The sequence below is a fragment of the Callionymus lyra genome, chromosome 8 (assembly GCF_982586985.1).
Source record: "Callionymus lyra chromosome 8, fCalLyr1.hap1.1, whole genome shotgun sequence".
Taxonomy (NCBI): Eukaryota; Metazoa; Chordata; class Actinopteri; order Syngnathiformes; family Callionymidae; genus Callionymus; species Callionymus lyra.
The window spans coordinates 10,107,165-10,125,843 of record NC_141825.1 but is presented as its reverse complement, the minus strand read 5'-3'; the positions used below and the strand labels follow the sequence as shown (position 1 = coordinate 10,125,843).

General features: G+C 42.6%; 3 protein-coding genes across 8 annotated transcripts in view; 1 reads left to right on the top strand and 2 right to left on the bottom strand.

Moving 5' to 3' along the window:
• Nucleotides 1–7,672, top strand: part of mob2a (MOB kinase activator 2a) — a 45,752-nt gene extending 38,080 nt beyond the window's left edge. For all 3 annotated transcript variants that reach the window (XM_087796693.1, XM_087796691.1, XM_087796692.1), the window contains exons 2-5: nt 2,321–2,481; nt 3,477–3,570; nt 5,946–6,070; nt 6,158–7,672. In XM_087796693.1, coding sequence (XP_087652819.1) covers nt 2,321–2,481; nt 3,477–3,570; nt 5,946–6,070; nt 6,158–6,477 — 700 coding nt within the window. In that variant the 3' untranslated portion in view covers nt 6,478–7,672. The remainder of the gene's footprint in view (nt 1–2,320; nt 2,482–3,476; nt 3,571–5,945; nt 6,071–6,157) is intronic.
• Nucleotides 7,673–8,861: 1,189 nt separating this feature from the next.
• Nucleotides 8,862–10,410, bottom strand: kcnj11 (potassium inwardly rectifying channel subfamily J member 11). The gene has a single exon (XM_087796685.1). It carries the CDS (start codon nt 10,261–10,263, stop codon nt 9,076–9,078), a length of 1,188 nt encoding a protein of 395 aa, XP_087652811.1. The 5' UTR covers nt 10,264–10,410; the 3' UTR covers nt 8,862–9,075.
• Nucleotides 10,411–12,039: 1,629 nt separating this feature from the next.
• The window catches only part of abcc8 (ATP binding cassette subfamily C member 8), a 43,521-nt gene continuing 36,881 nt past the window's right edge, over nt 12,040–18,679 (bottom strand). For all 4 annotated transcript variants that reach the window (XM_087796666.1, XM_087796669.1, XM_087796667.1 and 1 more), the window contains 12 exons: nt 18,424–18,651; nt 17,436–17,528; nt 17,208–17,310; nt 16,898–17,011; nt 15,543–15,663; nt 15,325–15,455; nt 15,187–15,265; nt 15,015–15,123; nt 14,752–14,855; nt 12,568–12,701; nt 12,273–12,335; nt 12,040–12,177 (listed from right to left, as the gene is read on the bottom strand). In XM_087796666.1, the coding sequence (XP_087652792.1) occupies nt 12,040–12,177; nt 12,273–12,335; nt 12,568–12,701; nt 14,752–14,855; nt 15,015–15,123; nt 15,187–15,265; nt 15,325–15,455; nt 15,543–15,663; nt 16,898–17,011; nt 17,208–17,310; nt 17,436–17,528; nt 18,424–18,651 (1,417 nt within the window). The remainder of the gene's footprint in view (nt 12,178–12,272; nt 12,336–12,567; nt 12,702–14,751; nt 14,856–15,014; nt 15,124–15,186; nt 15,266–15,324; nt 15,456–15,542; nt 15,664–16,897; nt 17,012–17,207; nt 17,311–17,435; nt 17,529–18,423; nt 18,652–18,679) is intronic.

Below are 18,679 nucleotides of genomic sequence, written 5' to 3'. Positions count from 1 at the left end.
GAGGTTTTCTTTATCCTAAAATAATCTAATGGCTCCAGATATTCACCTCCCGTGGCCTGTTTGCACCGGCGGAACATTTTTCTTTACTTTTTTCATGGAACTTGATGAAATTCCAAGGGCAGGAAATGGCTCGGTGGAAGAAGGAGGTGGTGGGAGACCAACATGGACTGTTCACAGAATTCAAACACTCAACATGAAGGGCTTGGAAAAGTCATTGAAAAAAATGCAGGGAGCTGATGGTATCTGTGGATGAAGCTCTCGCTAAAGCTCTTTCACATGACAGAACATGAAGCTCAAAGCGCCAGAACCAGACAGACCACATGAAACCGTCTGAAACTTTAAACAAAATGTCTTCTTGTGGCTGACGGCTTGAATTTCCGATTGAAATAAAAAAGCCATATGAAGCTTTTAATAACATCTGGTGATGTGTACAGACATGCTTTCTGGGTATTTAATATTAGGTTAAGGTAAATATTTGTATGTTTTCATGCTGCAGGAAGTACCGGACAGATATTAACTTTCAGACTTGTCGCTTAAGGATCGTAACGGGGGAAGGAAGTAGATTTAATATAACTCGATCAATCTTCCTTATAGTAGTGTTGTTGGTAACCACGTTTACAATCGGTCCGTAACTTCAATCTTTTTTTCTTCCTTATGGTTTGAACTCTGAGATATTGTCACATTCTCGAGTGTCAAAGGCTTAAAACCGGAGAAACTAAACAATTTATATTTTTAAAATAATGAAAAGATAAAGTAATAGTGATAGTATTGAAAATAAACTTCATAAAATCCACTATCTTAACAGTTTAAGGTACATTTTAGTTCACACACTGCAGCAGTCGGTCTGCTAGATTGTTCTCCTCAAAGTGCAACAGGAGACCGGAGGTGAAACAGAAAGTGCAGCATCATCAATAATTGGCCATCTGTGTAATCTGTGATGTTCTTGCTTTATAAATGAGCTCCAACCACCATCTGAAGGGAGGACGAGAGACGCTCCAGGAATCATTAGCCTGCGGATGCGATGGCGAGCAGTCTCGTGTGACTTCAGGGAGTAATTGCAAAGGTCATTTACGAACTTTTCTCACGACGTTGAAGTGTGACGGACGAGGAACGGGGGATTCTTAAACATTTACAAAGAGGGTCCGCAGACTTCCACACGCCTCCCCGTTGTTTGCCGAGGTGGAAACTTTCTGCCGCGCTCGGAGCACAGAGGCCTCGTGCTTCGCAGTCCTGCCATGTTTTCAAGTGTTTATTAGTTCCCATGGATATCTCCTGGGCCTGTGTCAATCTATCATTCCTTTCTCCCCCGTCCGCGGCAATTCTTCCCTCCTGTTCTCTGTCCGGCCTTTCTAAATATGTCTTTCCGCAGATTTAGTGCCTTTTTTTTGTCCTGAAGCGGCCAGACGGTGAAATTACGCAGTAAAAACTGGAGCGTTAAAAGAAAGAAGAATATAAATCTTTAGACGGTTAAAGTTTAACCATCTGAAAAAACCCTCCAAAATGAGTTTCTTTAAGCCTTTGTGTGTCTTTCATCATCCACCGTGCGTCGCTGCTAATTTACAGTAATAATTGTCGTTTCCTGGTTCACATATTTCAAGATCTGTTATCTACAGTGAACAAGGGTTTTATCTAGTGATGTCTGGTATTACTTACCGTCATGAATACTGATCTATTAATATAATTATTACTATCAATATAAACATATGTTCTTGACTTAGTAAAGCAATGGAGGACAATTTAGCTTCTCTCTTGGCACCAACGCATCATTAGCGTCTCTAATTATCACTGTTATAAAGGTTTATGTTGTAAACGTGTAACCAGAGAGATAACTAGTCGGCGTGACGATCGTAAACACTTCAAATTTGGTTTGAAGGTCATTGGCACAGGAAGTGTGGATCACATTTTTTTCTATCCACTCCTCCCGGACCCTTGTTTATTTGTCCCACTCATGTATAGAGCCTTTTGACCTTTGACCCCGGGACTGCAGAGCCGGCACTGAGGGGGGTGGGGGGGGGCGCAGAGGGGGTGGAAGTGCAGGAAGAGTGTGATGTGACATCTCCACGCCAAAACTAGCAGTGGAAGTAGCAGACGCTTAGGACGGCTGTCTTCGTCGTAGCTGTAGAATGAATATGAGGTCAGAGGTCGGCGTTGAGGATCTGATGCAACAGAGGGCGCATTGTGTGGGCTGTCTAGGTGCTGTCAATCAACACAGTTGTGCAAGACTATATCTGACATGTTCAATGACGAACTGACGCTCAGCAGAGGTGGATAAAATAACCGCTTCCCTGGTTAATCCTCCGTTCTCTCTCCTGTGTTGCAGAAAGTCGAAGACGAAGCCAAATGGGAAGAAGCCTCCAGCGGAAGAGAAGAAGCAATATTTGGAGCCAGAGTTCACAAAGATCCGGGTGGTGGACTTTGATCTGAAGGAGCTGGTGGTGCTGCCCAGAGAGATCGACCTCAACGAATGGCTCGCCAGCAACAGTGAGTGTTCAAAGTCTGGATAATATACTGTTTATTTATATTATAAAGTTGTTTTTCTCCGACAACGCACACGGACGTTCAAACAATTATGAGCGAACATAAGAGTTCATGAAACGTGGTTTCATGTTCGTCAGCACTGGGATCTGCAGGCGCCGCTGAGAACCTGTTTTTGTTCAAACACTAATGGAAGTGAATTAATGCTGCGTTTCTCTTGTGCTTCGTTAAATCAGGGAAATATGTTTTCCAGAAAATACTTGACTTGCATCACCGTTCGTTCGAATTATTACGAGTCCCGCGGACAAGAAGGAAGTCCACACCTCGTCTTCTGAAGTTGTAAAAATAATGACGCGAGTAGATGATAGAATGACAGAAGAATCAAACAAAATAGTTCCCGCTAGAGAAACCCGGACGGATGCCAAACTAATAATAGAAGCAGTTATTGCTGTTATTGTTGTTTTAAAATTCAAATATAATTACAAAAGTATGTTATGTTGATGTTACATAGTTATATAACATGAGATTAAGACTTTTAATGCATTAATAATCGCCAAAACTACTTTTATTTTATGTTGGTGTTCATTGAAATTAATTATCACATTTATATTTAAGTAAAAACAACTTAAAAGAATTGTTTAATTATTAAATATGTTGAAACTTATTTTATTTTAAAACCTTTTCCTGTTGAATCTACTCTTTTGTCTATCGGTCGAAACACATTTGGCTCATAAAACAACATGAGACACATCTTCTAAAGGAAGGATTAGTGAGCTCTGGAAAGATTATTGATGTCGAGTCTAAAACTGTGTCACACGTGCAGGTGTTTTCATGCAAATGTCAGTCTTGAGTTTGAATAACAGCTTCTTGACGCACTTCTACGTCAGTCGGATTGATTCGTTTTTTTCTTCTATTCATCCGTCAGTCGTGACATCTACAGGAGAACAGAACGTTTCTTCTTCTTGTCACGATGCTGTTCTGACACCGTTCTCTCTTCGCAGCGACGACGTTCTTCAACCTCATCAACCTGCAGTACAGCACCATCTCAGAGTTCTGCACCGGAGACACCTGTCAAGCCATGACGGCGTGCAGCACGTGAGTCTCCTCGTCACCATCACACATCCACCGTCTCCGCTGCTCCCTCCATCAGCAAAAAAACAACACATCCTTGTACCCACACACTCGTCCTGGGAATGTTCAGTTTGCAGCGTTAACAAGCTGGTGGTATATTTACTGCTGCTGGAGTGTGAGGCTCTTTTGTGTCTGTGATCCACGGTCACTGCTATACATGTGGGCGGCAACTATAGAAGTCCTTAAATTCAGTCGTGGTCAAGCTTACACTTGTTTAAATTCATTTACTTACAACTCAACGTTGGATCATCCCTCTCAACAGCCCTCTCGGTATCGGTGACCTGAACAGCTCCCATAATGCTTTGCGGCCCGACGTTCCATTACTTTTGACTTGGCTGCAGACACGGGGTTTTAAAAATGGTATTGTAGCGACCAATCAGCTGTCACTACAGTATATATGTACTGTATATGTATATGCATATGTGCAGTATATGTATATGTAAGTAAGTAAGTAATATTTGTAGAGCACGTTTCTAGACCAGGGTCACAAAGCGCTTAAACAATTAAAACAATATTCAAAAAATATATTTTTAAAAGGTCAAGATAATTCAATTCAAGTCAATTTTATTTAAAGTGTCTCATATCATAACAAGGTTATCTCAAGACACTTTACAGTTGAAGTATGACTATAGTGGAGAAAGGAAAAACGAGACAAACGCAGAGGTCTCAGAGAATCAAGGAAAATATGTATATGCATATGTATATATATATATACAAATAAAAATAATTATTTCAAAACCATGTTGTGAATCTACTCTGAGAATCAGATTAGAAAAATACTTGTAAAAGTTAAGATGATCTGTCGCTCAGTATGTAGATGTAGATGTTGACTCTAACCCATGCACCGGAGAGATAAGTGCTCGGACAAACATGATAAGGTTAAAAGGTTCTTGACTTTGCACGTGTGCAGGTCCATCTACGTCTCAGTCACTCAGAGAAGGACTTGACCTTCATTCTGTGTCTGCTGATGGCCTCGCATGCGCACGTGACTCCTGCAGGCACGGCTAAAACGAGGGATTTTTCTACCGCGACACAGACGTCTGACAAGAGTGTCTGGTGAACGAGCGCAAGACTGCATCTGTTTCCCCAACACGTCGGTCCAGTCGGGGCGGGGTGTTATCCTAACGTTGCCTCAGTCGAGGACCGGAAAAACCGGATCAGCCGCACTTTTAAACACCCTCGACACACCTCTCTCGCACACGCGCACACACACACACACACACACACACACAGTTGACAACGATGACAAACAAGCGACCGTTGAGACGTGATGCGACAGCTCCGTGTCACGGGTTCACATGTGGAAAAATCCACTCGTCACTTAAGAGGACTGAGAGTCAACAGGACTCGTGTGTTTGAAGAGCGAGGATTCTCGTGCGCAGCAGCTCACGGTTTTGCACCAGCAACCTCCTCCCGTCACTGACGCCCCCCCCCCCCCCCGTCTGTGGCGGCGCCAGATGCTGCGGCGTCACCGCCGCTGACCAAACACGGAGCTCAGCACTATTTTGGGAAGAAAATGTTTCCATGAGCGACAAGGAAGTGTTTTGTCACTATTTACACTCACTGGAGGAGAGAGAGCGCCCCCTACCTTTAGGATGTTTCCATCAACTTTAAGTTAACATTCATGACCTGATGTCTCTCTCCGGTGTGACCCTTGACCCCCAACAAGTGTGGAAGTATATCAGTGCCATGTTAAAATAAATATATAGTTTTTTATATTTAATTTAAAATGCTATGAATACAATATTATTTAAACAATGCATTTTTTATTCTTCATTAAGGACAAACTCTTATGTGTAAAATATTCAATATTCAAACGTTCAAAACTTTAAATTGAGATATTATTATATACAAACTTTTAATATAGAAATGATTGAATTCAATTATCTTAAAAAATGTTTGAAAAAAATATTTAAAAAAGAAAAAGTTTCCACATTTGAATTCCAACCGTACAATATTCTGATGGCACTGAAGTACTTCCATAAACCAGATCAGGTCGTTGTAAAACTATGTGGGTCAAGTGTTCCTGGTGGTTTGACCCACAACCTGCTGCTCCAATCATTCCAAGTTAAGTTTGTGTCAACATTCGCCCGATCAGATAAATAAACGTTAAAAAAAAGTAACACAAATTGTCACAACAGAGCGTTAACAGCAGTCGTGACCTTTCAGGTGATAATTGATCATTGTTTGATGGTTTTGATCCACGTGCAGCTCGTGATCTTAAACAAACGTCTCGTGTTCTTCACGTGTTCTTCGTCACCTTCAACGTTGTTGTTTCTTCCAAACACGCCGTCGCGACGAGTTGAGTCTGAACTTGTCTCTTGTTTACGTGTCCACAGAATATACCACTGGTATGACGAGAGGGGGAGGAAGACGAAGTGCACGGCTCCTCAGTACGTGGACTTCGTCATGAGTCTCTGCCAGAAGCTGGTCACAGACGAGGAGATCTTCCCCACCAAATATGGTGAGACCCTCGCGCCGCTGCCGCCACCTGCTGGACGGACGCCGCAACAACAACAATGACCCTTTTTTTTTTCTTTCTTCTCTCCAGGCAAAGAGTTCCCGAATTCGTTCGAGTCGCTGGTGAAGAAGATCTGCCGGTACCTGTTCCACGTGCTGGCTCACCTCTACTGGGCGCACTTTAAGGAGACGGTGGCTCTGGACCTGCAGGGCCACCTGAACACTCTCTATGCACATTTCATCGTTTTCGTACGGGAATTCAACCTGGTGGACCCCAAGGAGACCTGTATCATGGACGACCTGTCCGAAGTCCTCTGCACCCCCATCCCGCCCGCCTCCACCTCGCCGCCGCCCCCCGGCACGGCCCCCGCCCCCTGCCCCTCTCCACAAAACCAGGTGACGGAGAGATGAGCGGCGCCGGCGGACCCCCGAGGGATAGAAGATAAGTTAGAGAGAAGGACGGACCACCCGGACCCCTGAGCCCCCCCCCCGGGGCTGGCAGGACTTGGAGAGACACCACCAGCCGGAGGGAGGGAGGGGAGGGTGAGGGGAGCGTAGGGGGGTGGGGGGGAAGGGGGTTTGGGTGGCAGGAGGGGTTTGTCACGCCAGCAGGAATTGGCGTGAGCGCTTCCTCTCGGGTGCAAATCCCTCCCGACTTCTCTGCAAATCTAAACTAGGAACAAAAAGTATATTTTATTTTATTTCACTTTTGTTGGTTTTTCTTTCTGTTGTGTGTGTGTGTGTGAGTGTGTGTGTGTGGGGAGGGGGGGTACGCGCTCCTACTTTCCTCTAGCTATCAGCACAGGAGGGGCTCTGCTTCGCTTCAAACTACTATTGTACATGGGCTCGTCCTCCTCTGCTGGTGCTCGCCGGGGCGCCCCCTGGCGGCCAGGTCGCCCCCTCACGACTGGGGTCAGATCAGCCAATCACTGTTTAGGGTTGTTTTTTTTGTGGTGCGGGGGGGGATTGAAGCGCTTCCTACTCAGGACCTGAGAGACAGGAAGGTTCTCTTCCCTGTTCACCCCTCACACCTTCACATGTCCTTCACATGTCCTTCACATGTCCTTCACATGTCCTTCACATGTTCTTCAAATGTCCTTCACATGTCCTTCACATGTTCTTCACATGTTCTACAAAAGCGACAGAAGTCACTTTATTTAATTTGAGATATAAGATATGTCATCGCCCCCCGACCTCTCCATCAGCACAGAAGGACAAAGACATGACGTCATGTCTGCAGATCAGAGAGAGAGAGTGAGAGAGAGTGAGACGTGTGAGGTGGATCTGCTGCGTCACCCCCCCCCCCCTCTCTACCAGTTCACTATTATTTATCTAAAACGATGGTCGTATCAATTCTGGACGTCAAAAGTGTGAGACTCTCACCGTCTGTTTGGACTGTACAAAGATTCAAAGCAGGTTCTGGCCTCTGAAGGTCTGGGTTCATGTTTCTCCTTTTTTTTTCTTTTTTTTTAATTTATTTTAATTTTTTTGCAGGGTTCTTCAGTTCTGGCTCTCGTTTTTATGTATTTTAATTATTAACTAAGTTAAAAGCAATTTAATATTTTATGCTCTGCGGATTATAATCTAATAAAAGAGAGAAATGCCACCTGGAGTCTGATTGTGTCGTCTTTTCGAATGTGTTTTGAGAATAATCTTCGGCTGTTTTCAAACGAAAATAAATGTTCAAACCTGTGCTTTGAGAATATAATGAGTACTTTATAACAAGTTTTATACAAATATTTATTTTTACTCTTCAAATAAAAATCAAAGCATTGGAAGTAAATAATAATAATAATAATAATAATAAAATCATCATCTTCCTCTTGTGTTGCGATATGATGCATTCAATGCACTGTTATGGTAATATTTTATAAGGAAGGAAGAGTATACCTAGCTGGTTTTAAGCACAAATTATCAAAATTATGAAAACAAAAAGTCACCCAAACGTGGGACTTCTAGATTAAGAAAAATACTTGAATTAAATGTGTTTTATTTCATAATTTAGATTTTTTTTAAATATATATAATTAAGTAAATACTTGAATTAAATGTGTTTTATTTCATAATTTAGATATTTTTTAAATATGTTTAAGTAAACACTTCAATTGAATGTGTTTTATTTCATAATTTAGATATTTTTAAAATATATTTAAGCAAAATACTTGAATTAAATGTGTTTTATTTCATAATTTAGATATTTTTTAAATATGTTTAAGTAAACACTTCAATTGAATGTGTTTTATTTCATAATTTAGATATTTTTTAAATATATTTAAGCAAAATACTTGAATTAAATGTGTTTTATTTCATAATTTAGATATTTTTTAAATATATTTAAGTAAATACTTGAATTACATGTGTTTTATTTCATAATTTAGATATTTTTTAAATATATTTAAGTAAATACTTCAATTGAATGTGTTTTATTTCATAATTTAGATATTTTTTAAATATATTTAAGTAAATACTTCAATTGAATGTGTTTTATTTCATAATTTAGATATTTTTAAAATATATTTAAGCAAAATACTTGAATTAAATGTGTTTTATTTCATAATTTAGATATTTTTTAAATATATTTAAGTAAATACTTGAATTAAATGTGTTTTATTTCATAATTTAATCATTTTAAAAATATATTTAAGTAAATACTTGAATTATGTGTTTTTTTTCATAATTTAGTCATTTTTAAAATATATTTAAGTATTGTTTTCAACTCATGTCATTGTTCAAATACCTCGGATGTTAAAACCATCTAACTCCGAGTACATTGATATACGAGTTGTACGCTAAATGTACATTTCCTGGTTAAATCCGTTTTATTCAGCGTTAAAAAAAAAAAAAGTTGATTAATTCTACGTCACGAACAAGTCATTGGAAAATAATATATATTTCTTAACATATTTGAATGAAATGTCATGCGTTCAACTCTGAGAAATGATGCAAAAGTATAAACAAAACATCTAAGAAACTAAAGTCATTGAAATGATGAAATAAATATGAAATAAAGTCACTTCTGACTCTCCTTCTTCGACTTCCTCATGGTGGACGCTCGCCGCCTTCTCACCGACGGCCGCACGAGGGCGCCCTCGGTCAACCTAAACTGCCCCAACCCGCCCGCCTGGTCCAGAACCTCGGCGCTGCAACAGGGCGTCGGAACCTTCACCGTGTTGCCGAACTTGGAGTAGTCCACCGCGTACATGCCGTCCTCCTCGGACACGGTGGGCACGAACCTCTGACCCCACAGGATCTCCTCGGACACGTAGGAGGTCCGCGCCTGCGTGGTGATGCCGGTGGTCTCCACCACGCCCTCCAGGACCACCACCACCTCCAGGTCCTCGTGCGCCTGCAGGTCCGCGGCGGAGAGCCGGTACAGAGGACTCTTGGCGTCGATCACGTGGCACACGATGAGGGGGGACACCAGGAAGACCCCGCTGGTGCCCACCGGGTTGTCGGTGAGGATGTCGATCTGGTCCAGCGGGACCACCTCGCCCTCGCGCGTGCTGGTCCTGCGCACCACCTGCATGCGCACGGTGGCGCCGATGATCATGCTCTTGCGCAGATCCCCGATGCGCACCATGAAGCAGAGGCGGTTCTCGCGCGCGCACACCACCGCGTGCTTGCTGAAGATGAGGGTCTCGGCGCGCCGGTGCGCCTGCGCGGTCTTCATGAAGATGCAGCCCAGCATGATGGCGTTCACGAGCAGACCCACGATGTTCTGCACCAGCAGCAGGAAGATCGCGCACGCGCACTCCTCCGTCACCATGCGCGCGCCGAACCCGATGGTCACCTGCACCTCGATGGAGAAGAGGAAGGCGGAGGAGAAGGAGCGCAGGTCGGTGACGCACGGCACGAACCCCGAATCCGAACCCGAACCTGCCGCGACCCGGTCCGGGTCCAGGTCTCCGTGCGCGAAGGCGATGAGCCACCAGATCATGGCGAAGAGGAGCCACGAGCACAGGAAGGACATGGTGAAGATGATGAGCGTGTGGACCCACTTGAGGTCCACCAGGGTGGTGAAGACGTCCTGCAGGAAGCGGCCCTGCTCCCGGATGTTGGTGTGGGCCACATTGCAGGTGCCGGACTTGGACACGAAGCGAGCCTTGCGCGGCTTCGCCCTGAACTTGGGCTGAAGGACGTCCTCGGCCAGGCGGGTCAGCAGGTAGTCCTCCGGGATGAGACCTTTCCGGGACAACATGGCGGCGCTCCCATGCTACTCACACCCCCGGGTGTAAGTGTGGAGGCTTCACTCAGGTCCGCAGCTGCCGCCGTCACTCCGCGGGTCGCGGATGAAGAGACAAAAAAAATGGAAAAGTTTCTCCTCCAGGACCAGGACCGGGTCAGGAGCGCGTGACTGATCCGGGTGTTGTGGCTTCTCTCACTGACGACTGGTTCGTCCAGATCACACCTGCGGGTGTGTGAGGGTCTTTAGACGACACTCTTCCCCCCTGCAGTCACGTGACCGGCAGGTGTCAGATGTCAGCGCGCGCACAGACACACGCACAGACACACACGCACGCATTCCTGGTTTATTTTAAATCATCCACGAGCTTTATTTTTGTTTCACCGCAGCGTTGTTTTTGAAAATAATGTTTAAAATACACGTTTACTGGGTTACTTTTGACTATATAACTATAATTAAGTACATTTTAAAGTCATAAATATATATTTAAAAAGTACTTTGTTGAAGATCTACACCGGGAAAGATACTTTTACAAATAAAACAATTAAAATAAAATTCTTCGTTCACTTTACAACAATACACAATAAAGAAAAGTGAAAGTTCGGATATTTATTTTTGAATTGCGATATATATACACCGAAATATTATCACATGAATTCTAAGATATGTTGCAGATAATATGTTTATTTATATATATATATATATATATATATATATATATATATATATATATATACAGTATTATACTCTCTCTCTCTCTCTCTCTCTCTCTCTCTCTCTCTCTCTCTATATATATATATATATATGAAGAAAAATCATTCTTAACTTGTGTTTGAACATATATACATATATACATAACAAATACAAATAAATGTATTGTGTTTAAATGTATATATGTATATATATACTGTACGTATATATCTACACACAATTAAAGATATCTCTCTATATAGATAAATATATATAATATAAATACATATATATATGTATATACCTGTATACTGTACGTATATATCTACACACAATTAAAAAATATCTCTCTATATAGATAAATATATATAATATAAATAAATATATGTGTGTATATATATCGAGAGAGAGAGAATAACTGTCCGTCCAATGATCATCCATACATATTCATAAAGTTATGTTTTCCCAAAGTACTTAAAAACAATACTGACCTTTAGACTTACGTGTCTCCTTAAGTGCCTTGTGATGGACAGTGAAGCTTTCCAGGGTGTCCCCTTCCTCTCACGCTCCCTCTGACACACGTTCCATCGATAGTTCATCTTATATAAAAATGAAGGTTCCACTGATATTTTATCTTTTATTATGAAAGTCATTTCTATGTACAAATATAATACAGGATGTGCTTTAAAAAAAGATGAAGTGGATGAGTTCGGATGGTACAATTGCACTTTGAATGTGTCCTCCTCCTCCTCCTCCTCCTCCTCCTCCTCCTCCTCCTCTTCCTCCTCCTCCTCCTTCCTCCTATTCCTCCTCTTCCTCCTCCTTCTTACTCCTTCCTCCTCCTCCCTTCTCCTCCTCCCTCTTCCTTTTCCTTCCTCCTCCTCCTCCTCCTCCTCCCTTCTCCTTCTCCTCCTCCTCCTCCTCCTCCTCTTCCTCCTCCCCCTCCTCCTCCTCCTCTTCCTCCTCCTCCTTCCTTCTCCTCCTTCTCCTTCCTCTTCCCTTCTCCTCCTCCTCTTCCTCTTCCTCCTCCTCTTCCTCCTCCTCTTCCTCTTCCTCTTCCTTCCTCCTCTTCCTTCTTCCTCCTCCTTCTTCCTCCTCCTCCTACTTGTCGGCCCTCACGAAGGAGGAGAAGACACTGTCCTCCTGGTCCAGCAGGACCTGTGGGCGCTCGTGCTCCAGGATGATCCCTCTCTTCATGACGATCACCATGTCGGCGTTGAGGATGGTGTGGACGCGGTGCTGGCGCCGGAGACGAGACACGGTCACACATTGACAGTCGAGTGTAGGGGGGGTACTGGGGGTACTGGGGGTCCGGGTCGGGGTCTTATACTCACTGCTATGGTCACGACGGTTCGGTCGGCGAAGGACGTCATCACCACCTTCTGCAGGATGCTCTCCTGCGGGGCAGAAACATCCCATAATAGGAATAGAGCCGACACACGATGAGAAATAAATACTTCTTTACCAAAGTCTCTTGTAATGTTGTCGTATTTTATAGGGAAGGTACACCTAGCTTGTTTTAATGACCGTTTTGTTCATGGTTTCTATGAGTTCATGCACTCCTCACACACAATCAAGTACTCTTGTCATCAGTAGGGGTCGACGGTTGCCGTGGCAACGCACACTGACCGTTGCCATGTCGATGGAGGCGGTGGCCTCGTCCATGATGAGGATGCTGCTCTTCCTGACGAAGGCCCGGGCCAGACAGAACAGCTGCCTCTGACCTTGACTGAAGTTCTCGCCGCCCTCCGTCACCGCCGCGTCTGAAAACCAAACCGCCGTCCGTGACTGAGTGTTGAAACGAGCCGCCGCCGCCATCTGTCCGTCATCACACATCATGCCGTCGTGCTGTCAATCATCGTCTCTGCCTCCAAACGTGACGCTGGTTCTATTTCTCACACTTCATGTATATTTTCTTCTGGAAAAAGACTTTTTGTCATGACAATATTGTCAATAAATCTCCTCTTTTACATAATGTTGACAAGTTAAATCAATAATCGATGAACAAACTACTATAAATCAAGGGTCGCCAAACTCCGGTCCTCAGAGGGTCGGGGTGATGCAGGTTTTTGTTCCAACCGATCAAGCAGTTCAACCAATGACGCTTCAGCTTCAACAAGCAACACCAGACTGACCATCAACTGATTACACGCATGATTCATGACTCGTGACTCATGATTGGGTTAAAGGGGGAGTTCTTGATCGGTTGGAACAAAAACCTGCACCAGTTCGACCCTCTGAGGACTGAGTTTGGAGACCTTTGTTATAAATGAAGTATGAAGGAAAATCACATTCAGTGAAATAGAAATGTACGAAAAAAGGGCAGAAATAATAGGAACTTTAGTTTGATTAGCTTAAAAAATGGTTTGATTACAGTTGAAAATTGTTTGATTATAGTTGGAAAATGTTTTATTATAGTTGAAATTTGTTTTATTATAGTTGAAATCTGTTGGATTACAGTTGAAAATAGTTTTAATACAGTTGAAAATTGTTTGTTTAAAGTTGAAAATTGTTTGATTATAGTTGAAAATTGTTTAAAGTTGAAAATTGTTTGTTTAAAGTTGAAAATTGTTTGATTAAAGTTGAAAATTGTTTGTTTAAAGTTGAAAATTGTTTGATTATAGTTGAAAATTGTTTGTTTAAAGTTGAAAATTGTTTGTTTAAAGTGGAAAATTGTTTGATTATAGTTGAAAATTGTTTGTTTAAAGTTGAAAAATGTTTGATTACAGTTAAAAAAAGGTTTGATTACAGTTAAAAAATGTTTGATTACAGTTAAAAATTGTTTGATTACAGTTGAAAATGTTTGATTTCAATTGAAAAATTCTAAATTGTACTTGGTATGATTGTAGAAAACCTACAAATACACTGTAAACTGATGTTCAGTAAATGACTAAAGTAAATAAAAATGTAAAAACTGATGTCACTGTAAGTATATATATGTATGAGCTGCTCCTATACAAACAAGCGTCTAATAATCTTTCGCTCCACTTTTAGATGCACGGATACTCCTGAGGCCTCAAGTGCAGTCAGTGTTTCTCAGCTGCTGCTGCACCAGATTCCTGACCCGGCTCCGACCTTCCTGCATGCCTGACCTGCTCTAGTAGAAGAACTCACATTTCTCCGATCCTTAAAACTCGTCACTGGCTTCCAGTTTCTTTCAGGATCAACTTTAAAATTCTGGTTCTTACTTTCAGATCTATTCATGGTCAGACTCCTCCTTCCATCAGTGATCTGATCCAGCCTTACACCCCAGCTCGGGCTCTGAGGTCTGTGGATCAGAATCTACTGATGGTTCCTCACACACAGATCAGGACCAGAGGAGAGAAATCCTTCCAGGCTGTTGCTCCTAAGCTTTGGAACGATCTTCCTCTACCTCTGTGTTTGATGATCTACCGACTCCTTTAAGAAACATCTTAAGACACTTTTATTCGTTCAGGCTTTTCCTTGATTCTCTGGAACTCCTGTTGTGTTATCAGTTTTATCTTGACCTTTAAAATATATACTTTACTGAATATTGTTTTGATTGTTTAAGCGCTTTGTGACCCTGGTCTAGAAAGCGCTCTATAAATAAAAATTACTTACTTACTTACTTACAATTCCACGCTGTGTTTAAACGACATTTAATGAGGTTTCAAGATGTGTTGGTGTGGAAAACTATTCATGAGAATAAAACAGTCGCCGAGGACGACCTCTCGTCGCCTCTCCTGTCGATGAAGCGGCTGTTAACGTCTGCGTCGCTGATCGACATCCTCGAGTGAACAGAAACCACGACACGTGCACAGAAAAACTGCCGAGTCATGAGTTGTTTCTCACCGAGGCCTCCAGGAAGAGACTTGACGACGGGCTTCAACTGAGCGATCTCCAGCGCCTCCCACAGCATCTCATCTGTGGCCTTCATCTCAGGGTCCAGGTTGAACCTACGCACACACACACACATGCACACACACACACACGCAAGTTATTTTTAAGTCGGTGACGAAGATGAGTCTTTAAACTCTGTCTCCAGCATCACACGCTAAAAAAAGAAGAACAAAAAATCTCCTCAGATGACCAAAGATAGAAGCTGGTCCTTGTACCGGATGGTGCCGCTGAAGAGGATGGGATCCTGCAGGATGATGGACAGCCGGGACCGGAGGGTCTGAAGGGGCAACTTGGCGATGTCGATGTCGTCGATGACGATCCTCCCTGCGGGTCAAACATCTCGTTCAGTCACGGTTCTCGTCGTCGTTCATCTCCTTCGTGTTCTACCCTCGAACATGTCCACCATGCGGAAGAAGGCGAGCGAGAAGGACGACTTTCCACTTCCTGTCCGGCCGCAGATGCCCACCTGTGCGAACAAACTAAACTTAACACCGTGTAGTTTTCCACACGCGTGTGCTTCCTCACCTTCTGTCCGGGGCTGACGTGTGCGTTGACGTTCTTCAGAACGGGCTTCAGTGTGGGATCGTATCGGACGCTCAGGTTCTGGATCTTGATTTCTCCGTGCTGGGGCCAGCGCTCCGGCACCTGGGAGCCCGCTGAGCATAGATTCTTTATTACTTCATGTATCTGCAGAGGTCAGCGGGTCCAGGACCAGGGTGACGGACGGAGAGCGAGACACTCACACAGAAGACCCTCGTAGTTCTCGGGTTCCGTCTTCAGGAGGCTGTTGATCCTCCTGACGGAGCCCAGCTGCACCTCCATGTCCGCCAGGTTCCGCACCATCCAGTTCAGGTAGTTGGACACCTGACGCCGGAGGAGACCACAATGAAGGATGATGATGTCTTGAATGATTCATGACATCGAGTGACAGCGTGACGGCCTCGCGTGAAGAGAACGAGATGTTTTGAAATTCGATGTTTCAGTTTCAGTTTTAAGATTTCATTGGTGCGTTTCCTACAGTTCTTTATTATTTTTAAGGTTTACAAAATGTATATAATTAAATTGTGTCAATGTAACAATATCTTATTAGAATGTTTGAGTTTTTATTGTAGGAGGAAAAAGATAAATATAAAAAGTTTTACAACTAAGAATTGTTTGATTATAGTTGAAAATTGTTTAATTCATTTGAAAACTGGTAATTAAAGTTGAAAATTGTTTGATTTCAGTTGAAAATTGTTTAATTCCAGTTAAAAATGGTTTAATTCCAGTTGAAAATTGTTTGATTACAGTTGAAAATTGTTTGATTACAGTTGAAAATTGTTCAATTCCAGTTAAAAATTGGTAAATACAGTCAAAAATTGTTCAATTCCAGTTAAAAATTGGTAAATACAGTCGAAAATTGTTTGATTACAGTTGAAAATTGTTTGATTACAGTTGAAAATTGTTCAATTCCAGTTAAAAATTGGTAAATACAGTCGAAAATTGTTCAATTCCAGTTGAAAATTGTTCAATTCCAGTTGAAAATTGTTCAATTCCAGTTGAAAACTGTTTGATTTCAGTTGAAAATTGTTTAATTCCAGTTAAAAAATTGTTCAATTCCAGTTGAAAATTGTTTGATTACAGTTGAAAATAGTTTATTTCCAGTGGTAAATCGTTTGAATATAGTTGAATCAGCCTCTTGTGTGACTGAGTTGGAAACCACTGCCTAAGGATATGTAACGGCCCTGAGGTTTAATTTCTCTTCCATAAACAGAACACATGAAAACCTGCTGTGTGAGGCTCACATCAATATGCAGAGCTTTGAGAGAAGATAACTCAGCACGACGCAGACTCGGCTGATCTTCTCTCTGCTCTGCAAGACCTCCATAAATTGATGGAATCAAGGGAACCGTTGTGCAACTGACCCGACAACTCTCTTAAATCTAGTGATACGAGGACATGAAAAAACACGCCCACAAGGATTAAACTGGATTAAATGAGTAAAATAATATTAAGTGCTATTGTCAAGCTTAAGTCAAATTTAATGGACTTTTTTTTGTTGCTCTGTGTTTTTCAAATGTAAAAATGTTTCGCTTTTTCCTCGTATCTTCGGTCTCACCATCAACGCGTAGGTCAGGCCGAGTCCCACCAGGCCCGTGGACAGCTCGGCGTACAGCGCGTTGGTGATGGAAGCCACGGCCGCCACCAGCACCACACACGCCCCGATGTATTCCTGTCGACGCCGAGAGAGACGTGAGCGACTGGTTTCACCGTCACATGATGAATGTTTAATAGAGAGACGTGTCTGCTCAGCAATGAATAAATGAAGAAGACTTTTATATCTTTGATAGACAGTTCTGTCAGTTGAATGATGAAAAATGATCCGGGCCTTCATCAAATTCACTTGTCACTTGAGGGGGACGTCTTACCATGCGGACCTCCAGCCAGCGATTGGCTGCTGTGAGGAAAAGAGACGCGATGTTGTTGGCGTCCGTGAACTGAAGTAACCTCTGTCTGAACCTGGGCTCGTACCTGAGGACACAAGTTGTAGCCTGAGACGTCAATCACTCGGAGTGAAGAAGAGGGATCGAGGGAGGTGAAGATAGACAAGAGAGGCCAGTGGAAGTCAAGGTCGTACGAGGTCAATGAAGAGTCACCTGAGGGCTCTGATGGTGCTGAGACCCTCCACCGTCTCTGAGAAGTGGCTGAGTAAAGGCAGTTGAGTGCTGTCCTCCAGCTGCTGCAGGTCCCTGAAGGCAACACAGATCAGACACGAAGAATGAAGAATATAAAAGATCATTAAAGTAAGGATTTGGTATTTTATTGGTTTTATCCAAGACTCGGTTTCTGACCAGTGCTTATGAATAATAATTCCGAAAACACTGCCTAAAACAGTACGAAATAATTCCCAAAACATTGCCCAGACGGTGTCCAAAATGTACGCTAAACAGTGGCAGAAAATAACCCCCAAAAAATCCAAAACAGTGTCTAAAACACACCCTAAACAGTGGCAGACAATTACTCCAAATAATGCCAAAACAGTGCCTAAATCACACCCTTAACAGTGGCAGAAAATTACCCAAATCAATGCAAAAACAGTGAGTCAAACACACCCCTAAAACAGTGACCAAAACAAACCAAAACATGACTAAAACAATGCCAAAAATACACCAGAAAACATATCCAACCCGGTGCCTAAAATATTTCCCAGAACGATGCCCAAAATGGTGCTCAAAACTTACCTAAAACAGTGGCCAAAACTCATCCGAAACATACCAAAAGTGGTGCCTAGAACAGTTCCCACAGCAGTGACCAGAACTGTGCTTAAAAAATTAAACTTAAGCTTTATCCAAAAACTTAAATCAAAGTGACCTTTCTAGAGTTTTGAATGAAGAAAATATTATTTAACGTGTTTCCGTAGTAATACACTTTTACCTTGTTACATTCCCTCAGTAGCATTTTGGGGCAAGTATTCTTCAAATCACTGTCATGATTATATTTTTTAATTCCCATTAAATATTTGTATTTTAGAAAAAAATACATATTTAATAGGAAATTGAGATGAGGCACCAAAATCCAAGTTGCTTTTCAGTCAGTTTACAACCATATCTTTATCAAACACACTGTATTTGTCCTTCCTCTCACCTTGAGGCGACTCTGAAGTATTTCTGGATGAAGTAGCAGGTGATGACCAGCGGCAGGAGAGCGAAGAGGAAGACGGGGGTCACGTAGGAGATGACCCCGAGGGCCGACACGCACAACAGTGTGGAGCGAGCCAGACACTCCAGAGTTGTCGGAATGTGCTGATCGATCGTGTTGGTGTCCGTGGAGAACCTGTTGAGGATGCTGCCCAGCGGCGTCGTCTCAAACAGTCTGTTAGGAAGTCACAGTAAAGAGCTCA

Bases quoted from the DNA above. Each gene is read 5' to 3' on its own strand.
- kcnj11 (XM_087796685.1), bottom strand. From the start codon at position 10,263: ATGTTGTCCCGGAAAGGTCTCATCCCGGAGGACTACCTGCTGACCCGC.